This window comes from Sebastes fasciatus, chromosome 4 (assembly GCF_043250625.1).
Source record: "Sebastes fasciatus isolate fSebFas1 chromosome 4, fSebFas1.pri, whole genome shotgun sequence".
NCBI classification, from domain to species: Eukaryota; Metazoa; Chordata; class Actinopteri; order Perciformes; family Sebastidae; genus Sebastes; species Sebastes fasciatus.
The window spans coordinates 38,757,117-38,774,217 of NC_133798.1; the positions used below are offsets into that span (position 1 = coordinate 38,757,117).

At 44.3% G+C, this 17,101-nt stretch overlaps 1 protein-coding gene across 1 annotated transcript in view; it reads left to right on the plus strand.

Moving 5' to 3' along the window:
- Positions 1–2,819: 2,819 nt before the first annotated feature.
- Positions 2,820–17,101, plus strand: part of LOC141766947 (A disintegrin and metalloproteinase with thrombospondin motifs 20) — a 98,531-nt gene continuing 84,249 nt past the window's right edge. The window contains exons 1-3 of the mRNA XM_074634159.1: positions 2,820–3,356; positions 3,490–3,875; positions 10,564–10,732. Coding sequence (XP_074490260.1) covers positions 3,266–3,356; positions 3,490–3,875; positions 10,564–10,732 — 646 coding nt within the window. The 5' untranslated portion in view covers positions 2,820–3,265. The remainder of the gene's footprint in view (positions 3,357–3,489; positions 3,876–10,563; positions 10,733–17,101) is intronic.

Sequence of the window (17,101 nt, forward strand, 5' to 3'; positions counted from 1 at the left end):
CTTACGGGATCCAAAAGTGTTTCCGGTGAGCCCACCGAGTCTAATTACTCACAATGCTGTGACATTAGTCTTCAAAGGACATGAAAAACAAGACTCTCTTTCACACGTCCATCAACTTTGTGTAAGACTTTACGTGCCCAAATGATTAACGAGAAGCTGACCACATCATGGCCAAGGAAGTCCAACTTCCTCCAATAGATGACAGTGAAGAATGGCTCATAATGCCCTGTGCTAATTATTTTGTGCTTTGATTGCCGGATATTTTCCCACGAGTTATAATTACGTACAACTGCGGATACATCCACGGCAGACAAAACAATAAATTAAATGTACAGCACAGTCAATATGGGCCTAAACATTAAGATTTACAACTCTAATGTTCTCTTTAAGGGTTCATTTGTGTACAATTACACTCATATTATAATAGTATTGTTGTTATTATACCACTGGGGTTCAGGATGTAAGAGGCAGTTTATTAGATTTATCTGTAGCTGCATGCTGTTCAGTTCAATACATCAACCCTCAAGTAAATCTTTCCTTTATGAGGCTCTTTAAATTAAGTGTTGATTCTACCCCTCTGGATTTCTTTTTACTACAAACAGAGCCAACAAGAACACGGTGACTCTAATCTGAAGGTGTTTGTGTATTTATATTCATCCGTCCATTGAGTGGACACATTTAGATCTGTTACTCATGAGTTGTTCTTGTCCATGGACAAAATGATCATCCCCTTGAATAAATACTTCTCTGGCAGCTCCAACAAAAGCTGATTATGATAAAAAAAAAAAAATGTCAGTCTCAACAATAAAGAAAGAAGAAGTTGTTATGTTCAGTCTATAATACCCCGATACCATGTCGGACTTTTGTTTCAGACATTTTTCAGATCTTTTTTTCAGAATTTTTTTTCGGACATTTTTCAGACCTTTTTGTTCAGACTTTTTTTTCGGACATTTTTTCAGATCTTTTTTTTCAGATTTTTTTTTAGATCTTTTTCTTCGGACATTTTTCAGATCTTTTGTTTCGGACATTGTATGTGGGAGTTAAAAAATCAGCTGATATTTCATTTTTTTTTTCATATACATTTAACATGAACATTTCTGATAAGGATTCCTAAAATGTGTTTATTGAAGACCAAGCTATGTACTGAGTGGGTCATTTTACTGTTGAAAAATAAAGCTGTCAGCAACCATGTCGGACAATAAATTACTATTTGAAAAAAGTAATTCACGTTACTTTACAAATTACTCATCAGAATAAGAAATTTGTTCCATTACTCATTCCTTTTCTTACTCAGACCAGCTCAGTCAAAGGTTTCTTTAAAAATCCTCCACTCACACGTCACATCTTTATTTAACACTGGTAGAAATAGAAAAGAAGACATGTGTGGTTTAAGCAGTTCAAGCAGCCGGTCTACGTCCTTTATATCCACTGACTATCAACAGCTGGCTTAATGTGAGCCGCAGTGAGGTGGAGCCTCGTCCTCACAGTCGAGCTGTAGCGTTCAGACAACCTCCAACTCTGGACGAAACCAGCTGATTCCTGAATGTATCAGACGTTTGCAAGCTAGCTAAGAAAACACAGCCGCGTTATTGGGATTAGTTAATGTAGTGCAATTACTGAATTGCAAATAGTAATCCCTTCTAACAGCCAGCAGGGGGCGACTCCTCTGGTTGCATAAAGAAGTCTGATTGTATAGAAGTCTATGAGAAAATGAGCCTACTTCTGTCTTGATTTATTACCTCAGTAAACATTGTAAACATGAGTTTATGGTCTCAATCACTAGTTTCAAGTCTTCTTCAATACAGCATGATGTTCATTTAGTAAATTATGGTCCCATTTAGAGTCAAACAGACCATAAAGCAGGGGATGCTTTAGGGCGGGGCTACCTTGTGATTGACAGGTTGCTACCACGGCGTTGTCCGTGGTTTTTTTTATACCTTAAACACATCGTTGACGTCTGTGCTGCAGTTTCTTACTTACTGTCTGCCATTTAGCCCAGACAGATATTATCGATGACAAGCGGCTAATATAAATCGGCTCTGCTGATATTTCGGTCTAGCTACACCAGGGGTCAGCAACCTGCGGCTCCGGAGCCACATGCTGCTCTGTAGCTCCTCTCCAGTGGCTCCCTGTGGATTATTAATAAAATTAGTGGAAATGAATAACTGTTTTTTTGTTTACATTTTCAATTGTATTTGTCGTTGTTGTAGATCTATGATACGAGTATTAGGGCCACATTGAGGAAAAATAAATACATTTTAGATTACGAGAATAAAGTCAGAAGTTTACGAGAATAAAAGTGGTAATATTATGAGAATAAAGTCATAATATTATAACGTAGTAATTGTACGTGTTATTTTCTTTTTTTCTCGTAAAATTCTGACTTTTTTCTCCTAATATTACAACTTTTTTTTCTCGTAAAGTTCTGACTTTATTCTGTAAATCTCAGATGTTTTTCCCTAAATGTGTCCCTAATACTCTGTAGTACATTGTGTCTTTTGGCCTCACTGCATTAGACTTATATACTATATACTTAGACTATAAACTGTGTTACCTTCATCACAATGATCACATGTTAATGTTAACGAAATAAAATAACATTTTGTATCAGCAATAATCTCTGTTGAGGAGCAACCTAAAAGCCAGAATTCCAGCTTGTTTTCTTGTTTTGGTTGGTTTCCACATGATGACTGGTAGATTTTATTTCCAGGCTTTTTCTTTTTTCTTTTTTCTCCTACCCCTGCAGCTCTCCAGCCTGCCCCATGCGTGGTGGTGGAGGCTCCTCTCCATTGGCTCTGCAGCCTGGAGGGGCGTTGCTCTGTGAGTGTGTGAGCTGCTCAGTGTGCACGGTGCTGTTCTAGGGATGGCTGAGGCTCAGGGGAAAGCGGACTTGGCACTGATCCCTCCTTTCCTTTCAGGATAGACTGCACTTTACATTAGGCAGCATTTTTATGTGTGTGTGTGTGCGTGTGTGTGTGTGTCAGGGGTGTGATGAATGTGTCATAAATAGTTGGTGTTTTATAGAGAGTGGATGCATGTTGTAGCAATGCGATGAGGCCAGTGCACTTTGCAAGACTTGCGCTGCAGCAGAGAGCCTCCGCAGCGGATCCAGAGACCTGTTGCTGACAAGCCGGAGAGGAGAGGAGAGATAGAGGATAGAGGAGAGGAGAGGAGAGGGGTTATAACTGCCTTGGAGAGGAGAGGGGTTATAAAGCCTTGGAGAGACGACAGACAGCCCTGCTGCAGCTTCTGCACGGAGGAAATCATGCAGTTTGCAATCTGGCTGGTTGGACTAATGTGTCATCTGTCAGCGCTGGTCCGGGACACTTTGCAGCACCGGTTGCATCCGAAACAAGGTTTGCAGTGATTTAGTTGGAGCCAGTTGAAGGTGTTTAATGTGCATGATGCGCGGTGCGTCTGCAGGCTGCAGATGCGTCTTAGTGCATTAACTGTTTAATGCATCTACTTTCTCTCGTTCTCTCGTTGCAGAAAGCTTCATGAAGCAGCTGTCATCCTATGAAATCATCACCCCGATCCGCGTCAACGACTTCGGAGAGTCTTTCCCTCACAAACTGCACTACCGGCGGAGACGGAGGAGTTTACATGACGACCTGTCCGGTTTACGGGTTCACTACCGGATCGACGCGTTCGGGGATCGGTTCCATCTCAACCTGACAGCAGACTCCGGCTTCATCGCTCCTTCGTACACGGTGACACACCTGGGATACCTGGGAGGAGCGGAGGAGCAGAGCGGCAACGCCACACAGGACGACGCGCACTTCGGCGAGCCGAGCGACATGCGGCACTGCTTCTTCCGCGGACGCGTCAACGCGCAGAGCGCGTACCCGGCAGTCTTCAGCCTGTGCACCGGGCTGGTGAGTATTCACTTTTACACATGCTTTAATCAAGCCATGCTGACAGACCTCCATCCATGTATGTACCCCATAACCCGCAGCTTAAAGCGAAGTGTGTAGGAGTGGAACAAGAGCAAGTGTTACTGGACTAATGTCAGAGAGGAAGAGGAGGAGAGCAGCTCTGCAGGGGTCTCCAACCTTTTCTCATCTGAGAACTACTTTGACAAAATGAAAGTGGCCAAGAGCTCCTCATATTTTATATTATTAGTAACATTTATTCACATTGCTCAGCTCCACCCAAACCAGCTGAATAAGCTTCTTTTGTGTGAACATTTAGAAAATGTTGATATCAAACACTCACATTTTGCAGCATCAACATCTTAAATTCAGCAGCATGTGCATGTTTTTTTTCTGTTTGAATTTCTTTACATTTTCAACGTGTCAAGCTCACACTAATAAATCCACATCAGAATAATGTCATAGAAAACAAAACTATGTTGTTTCTGTCTGTCCACATATCACTGCATCACATCACTTCCCTTCACATTCCCTTCATCATCTGTAGTTCAGATGCATGTATTACCTGCATTCAGTCTTTTTAACAGTTAGTGAGATGACAATGCACGGAGTCAACAAGAGAGGTGTATGCTGGAGTGGATCCACTTAGGTTCACTCTTATGGACTCATTTAAATGATCATCTGTCAGTCTGGTTCTGAACTTAGATTTCATGACATTCAAGACAGCCAGCTGGGCCGTATCGCTTTCTTTGAATCTTTAGCGAGCGACTCAGAAACGGGTTGCGAGCTACTGGTCGCTCGTGAGCGACATGTTGGAGACCCCCGTAGGGAGATGCTGCTGGTGCACACTGTGCAGTCTGGACATCAGGGTGATGTACAGTAGTAGTTATAGAGACTGATGTGACAACAAGCTTCCACTCTGCTGAAGTGCTCTGGATCATGACACTCTAAAAAATCCCTGATCAGCTCCAGCTGAGGTTGACTGACCCTGCTGTGTGACCTCTGAGGATTTAGGGTTCAGGTGACTTTATTTGTACCCGTAGGTAGAGTTGTTTTGCAGCAAAAATAGAGGATGACATCCGTATTGACAATACGGCAGAGCACAGACAAGAGACAGACACCAAAAACATGACAAAGAATACTCAAAGGCTTACTGGGATCAGGATCCAGCAAAAAGAAGAGAAGGCAACAAGAACAATATAAAAACCCACTGAAATATCAGGACAAAAAAGACACAATAAATGAGAAAAGGGATAAACTTTCCATAAATATGTGCAAAAGCTGCTAGGACTTATTTAAATGAACAATTGAAGCTGGAACAAAGCTGTTCCTGTAGCGCTTTGTTCTACACCTTGGGACCCTAAACCTCCGACCAGACTCCGGGCAAACAAAAAGGCTCATTTCTTCCTCCAAAGATCTGTAAATATCAGTAGAGTTTATTCAGGGTTTGAATCTACAGTATGTGCAGCTATCTAGTGTCATGCCAGTCCTTTTACTTTATCAACAATTTCTTTGCTGCTCCAAGAAAGCTCTAAATCTTTACAAAAATACCAGTAATACCTGCAGACATGCTAAAACGAGCGGCCGGTTAATCAATTAGTTGATCAACAGACATTTTGAAGTAATTTATGAGTCACAAATGCCAAACGTTTGCTGGTTCCAGCTTCTCAATTACTGCATTTCTCCGTTTTTAAATCATTAGTCTATCGATTAATCGATTAGTTGTGAAAGATTAAATCGCTATTAATCGCCAACTGTTTTGGTAATCGATTAATAGTTTAGAAAAAGTCTAACTTCTCTGATTCCAGCTTCTTAAATGTGAATATTTTCTGGTTTCTTTCCTCCTCTGTGACAGTAAACTAGACATTTGAGGATGTCACTGATCGACATTTTTCACCATTTTATGACATTTTATAGACCAAACAACTAATCGATTAATCGAGAGATCAATCGACAATCAACATAATCGTTAGTTGCAGCCTTATACCTTTGTGTTAGCGACAAAACAAGCTATTTGAAGATATCACCTGAGGTTTCGGGGAACTTGTGAAGGGACTTTTCTCATAGTTTTTTTCTAGTGCCGTCCTCGACCAAAGAAATTCGTAGTCGACTAACGCGATTTTGACGACTAATCGATTAGTGGATTTAATCGACGGATCTGTAAAACTGAGTTTCTCCACAAAGAATTACACAAAAGCACCACTTTAAATCTGGTGTTTTCCAGAGATGTGCTCATAAGTCTCTTGGAAATAAGTCATTCAGCATGAAAAAGCATAAAAAATGACTAATGGACTAAAGAAATCTCAGCTGACTGAGACCAAAACGACCGACTAGTCGACTAATCGACTAAGAGGGGGGCAGCCCAAACATTTACTGGTTCCAGCTTCTCAAATGTGCCGACTTGCTGATTTTCTCTGTTTTAGGTCATTATAAGTTCGTATTAGCGACAAATCCGGCTATTTGAAGATGTCACCTGAGGTTTCTAGGAGTTTTATTCATAGTTTTTTTCACTTTTCATGGACTAAAGAAGTAATTGATTCATGGGGAAAAAATTGTTAATGAAAGTAATAATCAGTCGCAGCCCCAAACAACAGATCATTCTAAAGCAGCTGTTTGCAGCTGTTTGCTTGTTGCCCTCTACCTTTATCCTTTCGCTCTTATGGGGCTTTAATGACGGAGTTATTGGGTAATAATGAGTTTACAGCCCCATTATACCACTTGAGGATCCGGATGCCCATTTAGTCATTTAGTTTGCCGACTCCTGTGTGAGAGAATCTGATAAGTGTTGAAGGGGAAGACTTCATGGGTCACGTAAGGTTACTGGTCCAGGGGCAGGGGGTTGACCTCAGTCGCGCCAGTCGGATTCCGGCGTGGACTCGGCGTGGTGGCGGTGGTGGTGGTGGTTGGTGTTTGGCTGTACAGACGGGAGGACCACAGCCTTGGAGTCTCCCTCCCCGTCACAACCCCTATCAGTGACATAATCCTTATTTTAGATAGGTGCACTGTGTACAGTACCAGGATAGCATGTTGATCTAGTACATTCACAATGCATACAGTGATTGTGCTCCTCTTAAAACCATTGTGTATTTCACCTTGACTCCCATTCAGTGTGGGGCTTTGGAGAAAAGAGACCACCGCACCACATAAAGTGTTTTTCATGTGTGTGCAGCGATTTAAGACGTATGAGGTATGCTGGAATTATCAGGGTAATAAGCCTTTAATTGCCCCTCTGCCCAACTTTGATGTATGACTCGCTTATCCAAACATGTTTGCATCCTTTTTCAAGCAATCTTTGTTGCTTATCCGCATCATCACTCATTGAGAATGACAGGACAATGGAGACAGCACCAGAGGCTATTGGGTCATAAATGTGTCCGTATCTGATCACGGGGGCTTAATGGCCAGGCACATTTTGTTGGGATGAGGTCATTAAGGAATAATTAAGCTCCTAAAACAAAGGGGGTCATTCTAGAAAAAGCAGGTTCCCCTTTCGTCCAGAGTTGCTCAAAGCCGTCCCCAGGGGGGAATCGGGTGGGGGGGGCTGGGGGTTGAGGAGCTTTTGGCCTTTTCAAAGTGAGCTGTGACGGGCAGAAATGCTGTGAAGAGGAGACAACTGCCAATGAAGGTTGAGAGGAACTTAAGGATAGCTCACACAGCGTGGGAAATGTCCCTGAAGGAGCTCGCTCGCTCTCGGCTCACTCACACAATAGAAGTGTGTGGTGAGTCAGCCTGTCCTGAGAAATGAGGCTGTCTTCATTCCAGCACCAAGCGATGCACCTCTGTGTAAAGATCAGGCTCATGACACCCTTTTATGTCCTATTTAACTTTTAGAGATTGACTGCAACTGGACGTCACTTTCGGATGACTCGGCTTACGGGGGATGGGGGGGTTTGAAAGTGTCTTTGAGGGATTTGATATGTGCCAACGGCCATTCCATCCGTGTCATGACGGTGACCTCGCTTCAAATAGGAGTCCCTCAGTTCGTTGTAAGGTCCAGTTCAGCACCCGCTACTGAACAGCAACCATTGTGTCTGTCGGAACTTTTTGCCAGATCTGCTGCTGAGCTAATGCTGGGAAACCCTGAAACTCTGCCCCCCCGGCCATTGACTAAACAGAGCATTTGTCTGTTCAGCCTTCCGTTAACACCACATGAGAACTTTAGAGAGGCTCCAACATTATCATCTAATTAAAGTTAGCTCACGATAGACCAGTATTTACAAGATACAGGTAAACATCTACCAGCTGTTTAAATCATTCATTACTGGGGCTGTCCTCCACCAAAGACATCCTTAGTCGACTAACACTCGTACGATTGTGTCGACTAATTCGTTGATTAAAAAGAACAGTGTGTAACATTTCGGGGGATATATTAGCAATAACTATGTTTTCATTAGCGTATAATCACCTGAAACTAAGAATCGTTGTGTTTTTATTTGCTTAGAATGAGCCGTTTATATCTACATAGGGAGCTTCACGGAGTCTCTCGATAGAGCCTTTTTCTGTTTTTACGTTACCTGAAGGCCACCGTAGTGCTTGTGAAACTGCGGTAACGTGAGCCGTAGAGTGCTAAACCGTGGCACTGCCAGCCACCGTCTGACTTCAGCTGCTCCTAAAGTAGTGTTATTATGGTAAGGATGGCCTCTGAGCGAGGTGAACGGCGGCGGTTTAGCACTTGGCGGCTCACGTTACCGCGGTCTTGGAAAGGGAGGAGTGAGCGGAGGGGTACTCAGTTGGTTGCAATCTGCAACCTTACCACTAAATGCCGCCAAATCCTTCACACTGTACCTTTAAAAGTACTGTTTGTAACTTCTTACACGTATAAATCGGGTCGGAGTCCCATGTGCGCTCGCGTGTGGCTACGCTGTTCCAACACAAACTACACGGAAGCACCAAAACCACAAAGTTCTATCTAGTGAAGCCCGTCTGTTAAATAGTGTCAACTCTTCCTGCTCCAGCCCCCCGACCGCGGCCAGAAGACACAGGGGAGACCGTAGCTTTGGTCTCCAGGGCCGGAGTCCATGCTGCTCTGCTCCTCCGCCTGCCTTCACTCACACACTGCGCTCGTTCTCACTCGCTTCACGTCTCACGTGCATGCGCGCACACTAAACACTGCAGAAGACGGGAGTCCGAAGCAGGAAAACACAGGATCAGCAGTGATTCATGGAGAAACCTTGGTCTGGTCAGCTAACATTACTGCCAAGCAGCTGAAATATAGAGTGATATTGTGCTTTTAGCTGACGTGTGTCTCCTCACTGTGTTGAGCGATGCTCCTTCACGTCTATGTAGAGTGAGCACAAGCGCCAGCAACAGGACGCTGACTTTCGTTGACTTAACGGCCACAGGTGTCGCTGTTAACAAGACATTTCTGATTCTTACATAGAGTCCCTTTAGTCGACATCTGTAAAACTGAGTTTCTCCACAAAGAATCACGCAAAAGCACCACTTTAAATCTGGTGTTTACCAGAGATGTGCTCATAGGTTTCTTGGAAATAAATCATTCAGAATGAAAAAAGCATAAAGAAATGACTAATGGACTAAATAAATTGGTCGACTAAGACCAAAACGACCGAATAATTCATTACATTTAGATCACTACAACGGGTAGTTGTAGTTAGGCTGCAACATTCTCACATTTAATTAAAAAGTACATAAATCTATGTGCACATGCTGCTTTGCCTCACAAATTGCACACTGTAGCTGGATTCTGTCAATACTCTGATTCATTCCTGCATTGCAGAGGCGGTTTAATTCATCCACACTGGCCTGTCAGAACTGAAGAAATGGTAATATTGCAGGAAAGCCTTGGAGGTAAAGCACAATGAGAAACATTGAGGTGTTTTTTTTTCAGTGGTGTGTTTGTTTCTATCCGGTGTCTTGTTTTCACAAGCTCATTACGCTGCAGCGCTGAACACATGTAGCACTCGAAGGCCTGTAGCACTTTCGAGGAAATACGTGCGAGCTAATCCTTCACTCTTTGAAAGACGGAGAGGAAAAAGGTACACATACAGTTTGTACACATTTTCCATATCCCATTTGTGTGTGTTTTCCATCGTCAAACATCCATCACTCATGGCGGTGGACGGTTACGGAATAATGCTGCCTTAAAGATAACATTCCAGCGTCCAATATCCTGTTTAAGTGTGCGCATGAAATTACCATACAAACACCATTGTGCCTCATGGCTGAGTGAGCTAAGAAGCTTTGTGAGGGACTTGAGCTGCCAAATCAATATTAGCATTCCTCTGTCAGCAGCTCTGTCCGCGTATGATGATGTCACTCGTCCCGGTGTCAGGTTGGGAGGGGAAATGCGTTTTGTCAGTCAGAACGAGTGAACAGCCTGTCAAATGATTTACTGAATCAGGACGACTCACTTGTGCATCGATAAATGTATAAAAAATGTCTCACGATTGGTTCTTCTCATGGTTACAATTTGTGACTGATAGTGAGCTGTGATAGATATCCTCTGACCTTTGTGAGTCAGCACGTTCTTTCCATGTGCACCTGTCAAAAGAAACAGCTCAAAAGCATGGAAATAATGTTCACAGTGGCGCCCGAGGGCAACGCAATTAAACCGCAACCTCTTTAAAATGAAAGTAAATGAAACCTGCACACACGTACAGTACAGTATGCACACATGCAAGCGCACGCTTCATACCATCAATGACATCTCTTTTCTTTTTCTCTTCTCTAGATCGGAACGTTTACGACACAACACGGTGAATACTTCTTGGAGCCTCTTTTGAACGCTGCGGGGGAGGAATATGACGAAGAGCACAACAAACCTCATCTTGTCTATCGGCATGAGAGGAAGAAGAATACCTCGCTTACTGACAACAACACGGAGCCCTGCGCTGCCTCAGGTAACAGACTCACAGACTGCCTAACTATACTGCCTGTAACCGCCGTCTGTCTGACTTTCACCCACAAACACTGATGACCTGCATTCACTTTCTGAGCCGTAGCAATAAACGCTGTCCTGAAATGGAAATTACACCCAGTCACGGTCTTTGGCTCGCGGGATACCCAAAAGATTTGATCAAGAGGGTGTTATTGAAAACTTCTCAACTTAATTAAGCAAAACGCGCTCCAACACCGCCTGGTGTTTCCACTCAACTGGAGCATTCAACCCCAGGTCTGTGGCAGCAGCTCAGAGGGAAGGAATAATTGCTTTTCAGGTTGCTAGTTGTGATGAAAAGAACTGGAGAGTTTTTTTCCGCATGGGAGGCTGCTTGAAAGTTTCATTTGAATTTTTATGGTTGAGGCCTTCGGGTGTCGGCGAGAGGGCCTCAAGAGAAAGCGGGGTGACCGAGTGGAGTTCACCGCGATGGAGAGCCGTCCTCGCTGGGAGCTCCGCGGGCGGCCTTTTGTTGTGCGATGCAATAAATCTTTTATGTGCAGGCCGTTTGATTTGCTTGTTGTCTGAACCCGGCCATTGTCGCCTGGTGGCGGCCATTGTGTGTGTCGGCGGTTTAAAGAACTTGGACTGACCTGATGGGCCAGGTCAATACCTCCTTAATATGCTTTGCCCTTTCACTCCCTCAGTCTGTGTGTGGCAAACAGAGACGGAGGAATCTGGAGGGTCTCTCAGCCCCCCACTCGGAGGCTCTTTTAAATGTACTCTCCCTTAAGAACCGTGAGCGCTGAATGACCCCGACTCAACATCATCATTTAGTTATTTTATATCCTTTCATATCTACCTAATCCTAAATGAGGTACATCCTGACTTTTCATGGCATAACAACCGGTTAACTCCTCGTAGACATTAGATTCAGTGTACAGCAGGCGATAGTAGGGAGGAAGATGCGTACATGATGAGACACCTGTAGGTCTTCATCAAAGGGCTGCAGGTAAACAATGAGCAGCAGGATTAAAAGAAGCAGTAGGGCCAGGGTAGTAGGACTGCGAGGTGTCCCAGGCTGTGGCTCCTCAGCTTCATCAGATAGGCCCCTCTCCAGATGCGGTGATAAATGTGCTCTTTGAAGGCCACGCTAAGCCAAGACTAACAGGCCTGTCCTGTCTTTTTATGGGAAGGAGTGCAGCACACGCTGCTACTAGCCGGTTAGATATAAACACCGGCTTGGCACGTGTTGTTCTGCTTGCAAAACACTCGTAGTGACTGCTCCTGGTCTTGGATTTGGACGTTTGCCCTCTTTGGACTTTTAAATGTGTTCAAATCTTTGCTCTAACATGTAGCACACATCCAGCTCTGTGGTCTTTGGTCTCTGTAGCTCTTCCCTTCTGTTGTCTCCACTCTACACCATGTCTGTCTGTCTTTCTGTTCCTTATGTTCCTCATCAGACTAAATCAGTGTCTAAGTATGGGGCTCCTAACCACAGCCCAACTGCTTAGAGAGTGGAGAGAAACACAGGACCGACATGTAGAATCCTTGTTAGCTGGAGAAGGGATCTCTAAGCAGACAAACGTTTTGGGACTGTGCTCTTAAAACGCTGATTTGTACCTTTCTGTATGTTACAACAAAGATGACAGAGCATCTCTTTTATTACGTACAGTATATGCAGATTATGTAGATACGATAGTAGATTATGGAGAGTATAACCCAGCAAATGTACTGTTTTCATTCAGGTGGATACATGCTGTATAATATACAGAGTTAAAACCAAATATTACTGTAGCTACACCAACGGGTTTCTAACTTATATTTTGTCCTCCACCACAAAAAGTAGCCTACCTTTCATTATAATGAATTACATTTAAACAGCATCACACAAAATGACCGCAGAGTTGAATCACTGCCTCTCAGACATTCAAACAAACATTACATCCTTCCTAATAGATAGATTGACTTTGTTGTCCACCTCAGTGGAAATCGGTCTTTAGCAGTACCTGTGAGGGTTTCTGGACAATATCTGTTATTGTTTTGTGTTGTTAATTGATTTACAATAATAAATAAATACACATGTTATGCGTAGAGCAGCATATTTGCCCACTACCATGTTGATAAGAGTATTAAGTACTTTGCAATTGACAGCCCTAACACAAATACATTATACAATAGTGCTGATGGGCAGGTAGCAGCAAATAAGTTTTATAAATGATAAAAGAAAGCACATCTTATAAACTAATAGGTGTTCCCTGATGCAGTCATTCTGTGTTTAATGTCTGTATGCCATACTGTAGGTAATAAAAGACTTGTTATATCTGTTGCGGCTGGCCTGTGGGACCTTGAATCGCCGGCCAGACGGGAGCAGCTCAATCTCTGAGTGTAGTAGATGTGAGGTATCTGCAGTTATACGATTAGCCTTTCTGTGTTTCTGTGACCTGCCAATCACATTCCCTGCATTACTAACAATCTTGGAGAGCTGGTCTTTGCTCCTTCCTCTCTCAAGTCGCCGTACCATGCTGTTATGTTAAATGATAAAATGCTTTCAACCAGGTTCAAGTATGTGTTGGCTAACGGCCAAGCTACCTCAGCTTCCTGATTTCAGAGTTCTCATTAAGATTAAGAGTTCTCATTAAGAGTTTGGGTCTAACGGTAGGCATCATTGTGGGGCTGTTTTATTGGACTAGAAGCTTTACCTTGTAAGCTGGTAACTCAGGGGTTAACAGAGAAGATGCTTTTGTCTACAACAGGTTTTTATTTCAGTTTAGTGCATTTCTGTCTTCAGCAGCAACGGATTTATAGCGAGTTAAGAAACAAAAGTTTCTGATTTATCTCATCATGTCGATGATAGACTGCGGGACTTGTGGTGGTAGCGGGGGGGCAGATTCCTTTCCCAGTATCTCCTCTTTTTGAGGAGCTATAAAAGCACTCTTTGTCAGGGTCAGTCATCTTACGGCCCTCTCTCTTTCTCTCTTTCTTTCTCCACTTTATGTTCCCGTGAAGAGGACTCTTGCCTTAAATCAAAATAGAGGAGCTTGGAGTTTGAGTGCTGAGGGGTTTGGCAGGTTTGGGACTTTGAAGAGGTTTGAAGCTTTATGGGCTTTGTAGGTCTGAAACATGCCAACTATCACACTTGATCCAAACACGTGGAAATGCAGACAATGCCTCCAATGTGCTGGCCAGGCAGCGTTTCTTTCGCCTCTGTAAAGACATTTACATCTATTTACTCACCGTGGTGATTATTGTTCTTCATCAGCCGTTCTCTTTGCAAAAGAAAACAGCTTTTTGAACCCGACAAAGATGAAACAAGCTGCGTTTTTATCAAGCAGCTCTCCAGGAAACAGAATGTATATCACCAGCAAGATACCTCTGGTGAGATAAGCTTCTCCCTCAGATATGATGTGTCACAGTTCTGCCTTTAAGTGCGCTACAGACAGTGCCAGAACAACAACTGGGACTTCTGTATCTAGTGAGGCGGTAAGAGTTTCCAGAGTTTGTACAGTCCCTGCACACTCTGCAAAAACACGTTGAAAAGAGAGGAAGTTTCCGCATGGATTTAACCAAGATGGCACGTACGAATACTTGACTTTTTTTGTTATGTGCGCCTCTCTACCTGTGAAGTGTCAGGAATAGAAGTGCTTTTAAAGTGGCACCTTGATGGAAAATGATGTTTTGTTATTTCAGCAGTCATGACACGACTGTAGACCTGTCTTCGGCTGCTTTCCTCTCCGCTGCGTGTGTTCATTCATTCTACGTGCTGTTGAGTGGATGGGATTTTAAAATCTGTTTCCAATGAGTGACTGCATTAGAAACCACATCAGACACCGCAAATCGGAAATGTAGGAGTATGTCTCAGTGTGTTTGGTCTCACTCACTGACATCTCTAGCGACTGTATCGGTGTTCTGTCTGTGTCAGCCAACCTGGGTGGCTTCCCTTCTGTTTAGAATACCTCTAGTGTAGATAGCTGTTGAGTGGGTGATTAATGTTTTAAAGTCACAGAGGGCCTTGTTGTGCCTGGTTCTGGCTTTTAAAAGCCTCTGGGGGAAAGAAGCTTACTGGGCTCAAAAATCACAACACGGCTCCGACCTTTTAATGACACATTCTACGGGGCATCTGTCTCCGACCTCGCATGTGAATCCCTGCGTTCGATATAGATAGCCGTGGCGGGGATGAGGGTGGCCACAGATAGGGGCAGATTCTTCTCTTCCCTTTGCTCTCTAAAATCCATGTGAAGACAAGCAGGAGAAGAGAGGAGAGAGAAGGGGAGCTGTGCAGTGTCTCTTTCTCACAGTGGTTGGCTGCATGTCTAAAGCTGCGGGGTGTCATATTTTGTCTGAATTAGAAACAGTGAATTGCAGACAGCTTGACAGCAAACATTACCAGCCGTAAAACCCCAAACACCAGTGTTCCCAGTGTTGGCTTGGACCCTGTTTCTTGATGGCTCGCTGAGGGCAGCTGGGACAGCGAAGTGGCTTTGATGCGGCATAACTTGGCACACATGGCATCAGTGCCCCCTGACCCTCAACACAATCATTGTATAGGATTCCCCCCTCGGTGCCCACTGTGTATACATGGTAGTTCAAATGCTAGCATCAGGTTTTTTGGTCAATGGGTTCATTTACATGGAAAATGCCCTCCCCCCCCCCGCCTGGGGTTTGAACTAGCCGACTTGAATCGCTGCCCCGCTCTCCCTTTGCGCTTTCATGTATGTGAATGGAAGCACTTGTTGATTGTGACCTCACTTCCCTCTTTGTTTGGAGTCACTCACTGGACGGGTGGATGTGACCTTGAGGTTTTTTCCCTCTCCTAGAGGTGCGTGGATACTGCTGGCTTGTTTGCAGGGCCTCTGTTGCAACTATGTATGCATTAAGCTCTTTGTTTTCCTCGTAACTGCGGCTCTTGACAGAGGTCAGGAAAGGTGGCCGGGCCAGGGTGTGATGGACGGGCGCTGATCACTCAGACAACCTCTCTCACCTTTAGGGTCTGGCTTTAGATGGTGCAGAGCTTCTGGATGTCAGATGGCTCCGAAGGGCTTAAGCCTCGCTCTGTGCCCTCATGCCCTCTGGACAGACTGAACCTCCCCCGTTCCAGGAAGTACCTATTAGGGAAAAAAAGTGTGTTTTTGGCCTTTTGTGTGCATGCATAGATGTGGTTTGCTTGTGAGCATTTGTCAGGAGGAGTGCACGGCCTGTCAGTGGACGAAGAGTCCCGCTGAGTATTGGGAATTGCTGAGCAAAGCAGTGCAGAGGAACAGAGAAAGGAGCTTCTTTCTTCATGTGTTTGAGCGGTCCTGGCCTGCGCTGCGTGTGCCTGTCGGTTTGGCTGCCGAGCTTGGCAGAGGCCCCAGCCTTTTCCCCGACTCCCACTGCCCGCTTTTCTTCTTTTACACCTGCTTCTCTAAAGTAGCTTTCTCACCCACTGCTTTACTATTAAAGCCTACTGTACATTGAACATGAATCAGAATGTCTTTTGATTGTCATTTTGAATGGACATAGCGTTTTTCTTTTGAGCACCAAGATGATAAAGTTGTTGATAGTTTTGTAATGTGCAAGTTTTCCCTTCAGACATGATGCCTTGTCCCATCATTGCCTCACATTTCATGACACTGCATCATGACGGATGATGCCAGCAGTTAATAATATGGCCCGTTGCACTCATTGGCATCTGATTTAAAGATAACAGATAGTCTGCACAGGGCTGGGCAACTACAGACAGTCTATAACTTTAATAGCTGCCATGTGTCTGGCCGCCCCGAGGCCGCGGCCCTATTGAACCCAACGCGTTGTGTTGTCTCCGGAGTTCCCGTGACAGATTCCAGCTGGGGCTATTTTCTGCCACTGTCTACTGTCTGGGGCATTCTTTAACAGACGGGGGGGGGGGGGTGATTGGAACGGTTGGAGCAACTTGAGTGACAGTGACTGACTGCGCGGTGGCGTGGGTGACAGTCAGAGGTGAGAGGGGGTGTGACAGGTGAGCGACAGTTTCCCACCGAGATGGACTGCTGGACAGGCGGCGCTGAGAGCTGGCCAGTCAAACATCCGTGTCATCGCCTGCAGCTCTGGCTGTTTATCATCCCAGAGGCCAGAAATCAGGCAGAACTGCAGACCTGCTTTGTATATGTCAAAGGCAGAACTATTTGTCTCAGGGTCTTAAATGGGTTTCTGGGATGTTTGAAAATATGTAATGACTTCATCCACACTGACTGTGTAGGATGAGCACTACTACTATTAACCATCAACCTCCACAGTTGCTCCTTACAAACTGTAATCACTGTTGTGGCATGTGTAAGTTCTTCCTGTATGGATTCTGGTTTACTGGTTTACTTATTTTCATAGTTGTGTTCATCCTTTCTATGATAACATACTCACCAACGTAACTTCTGATATC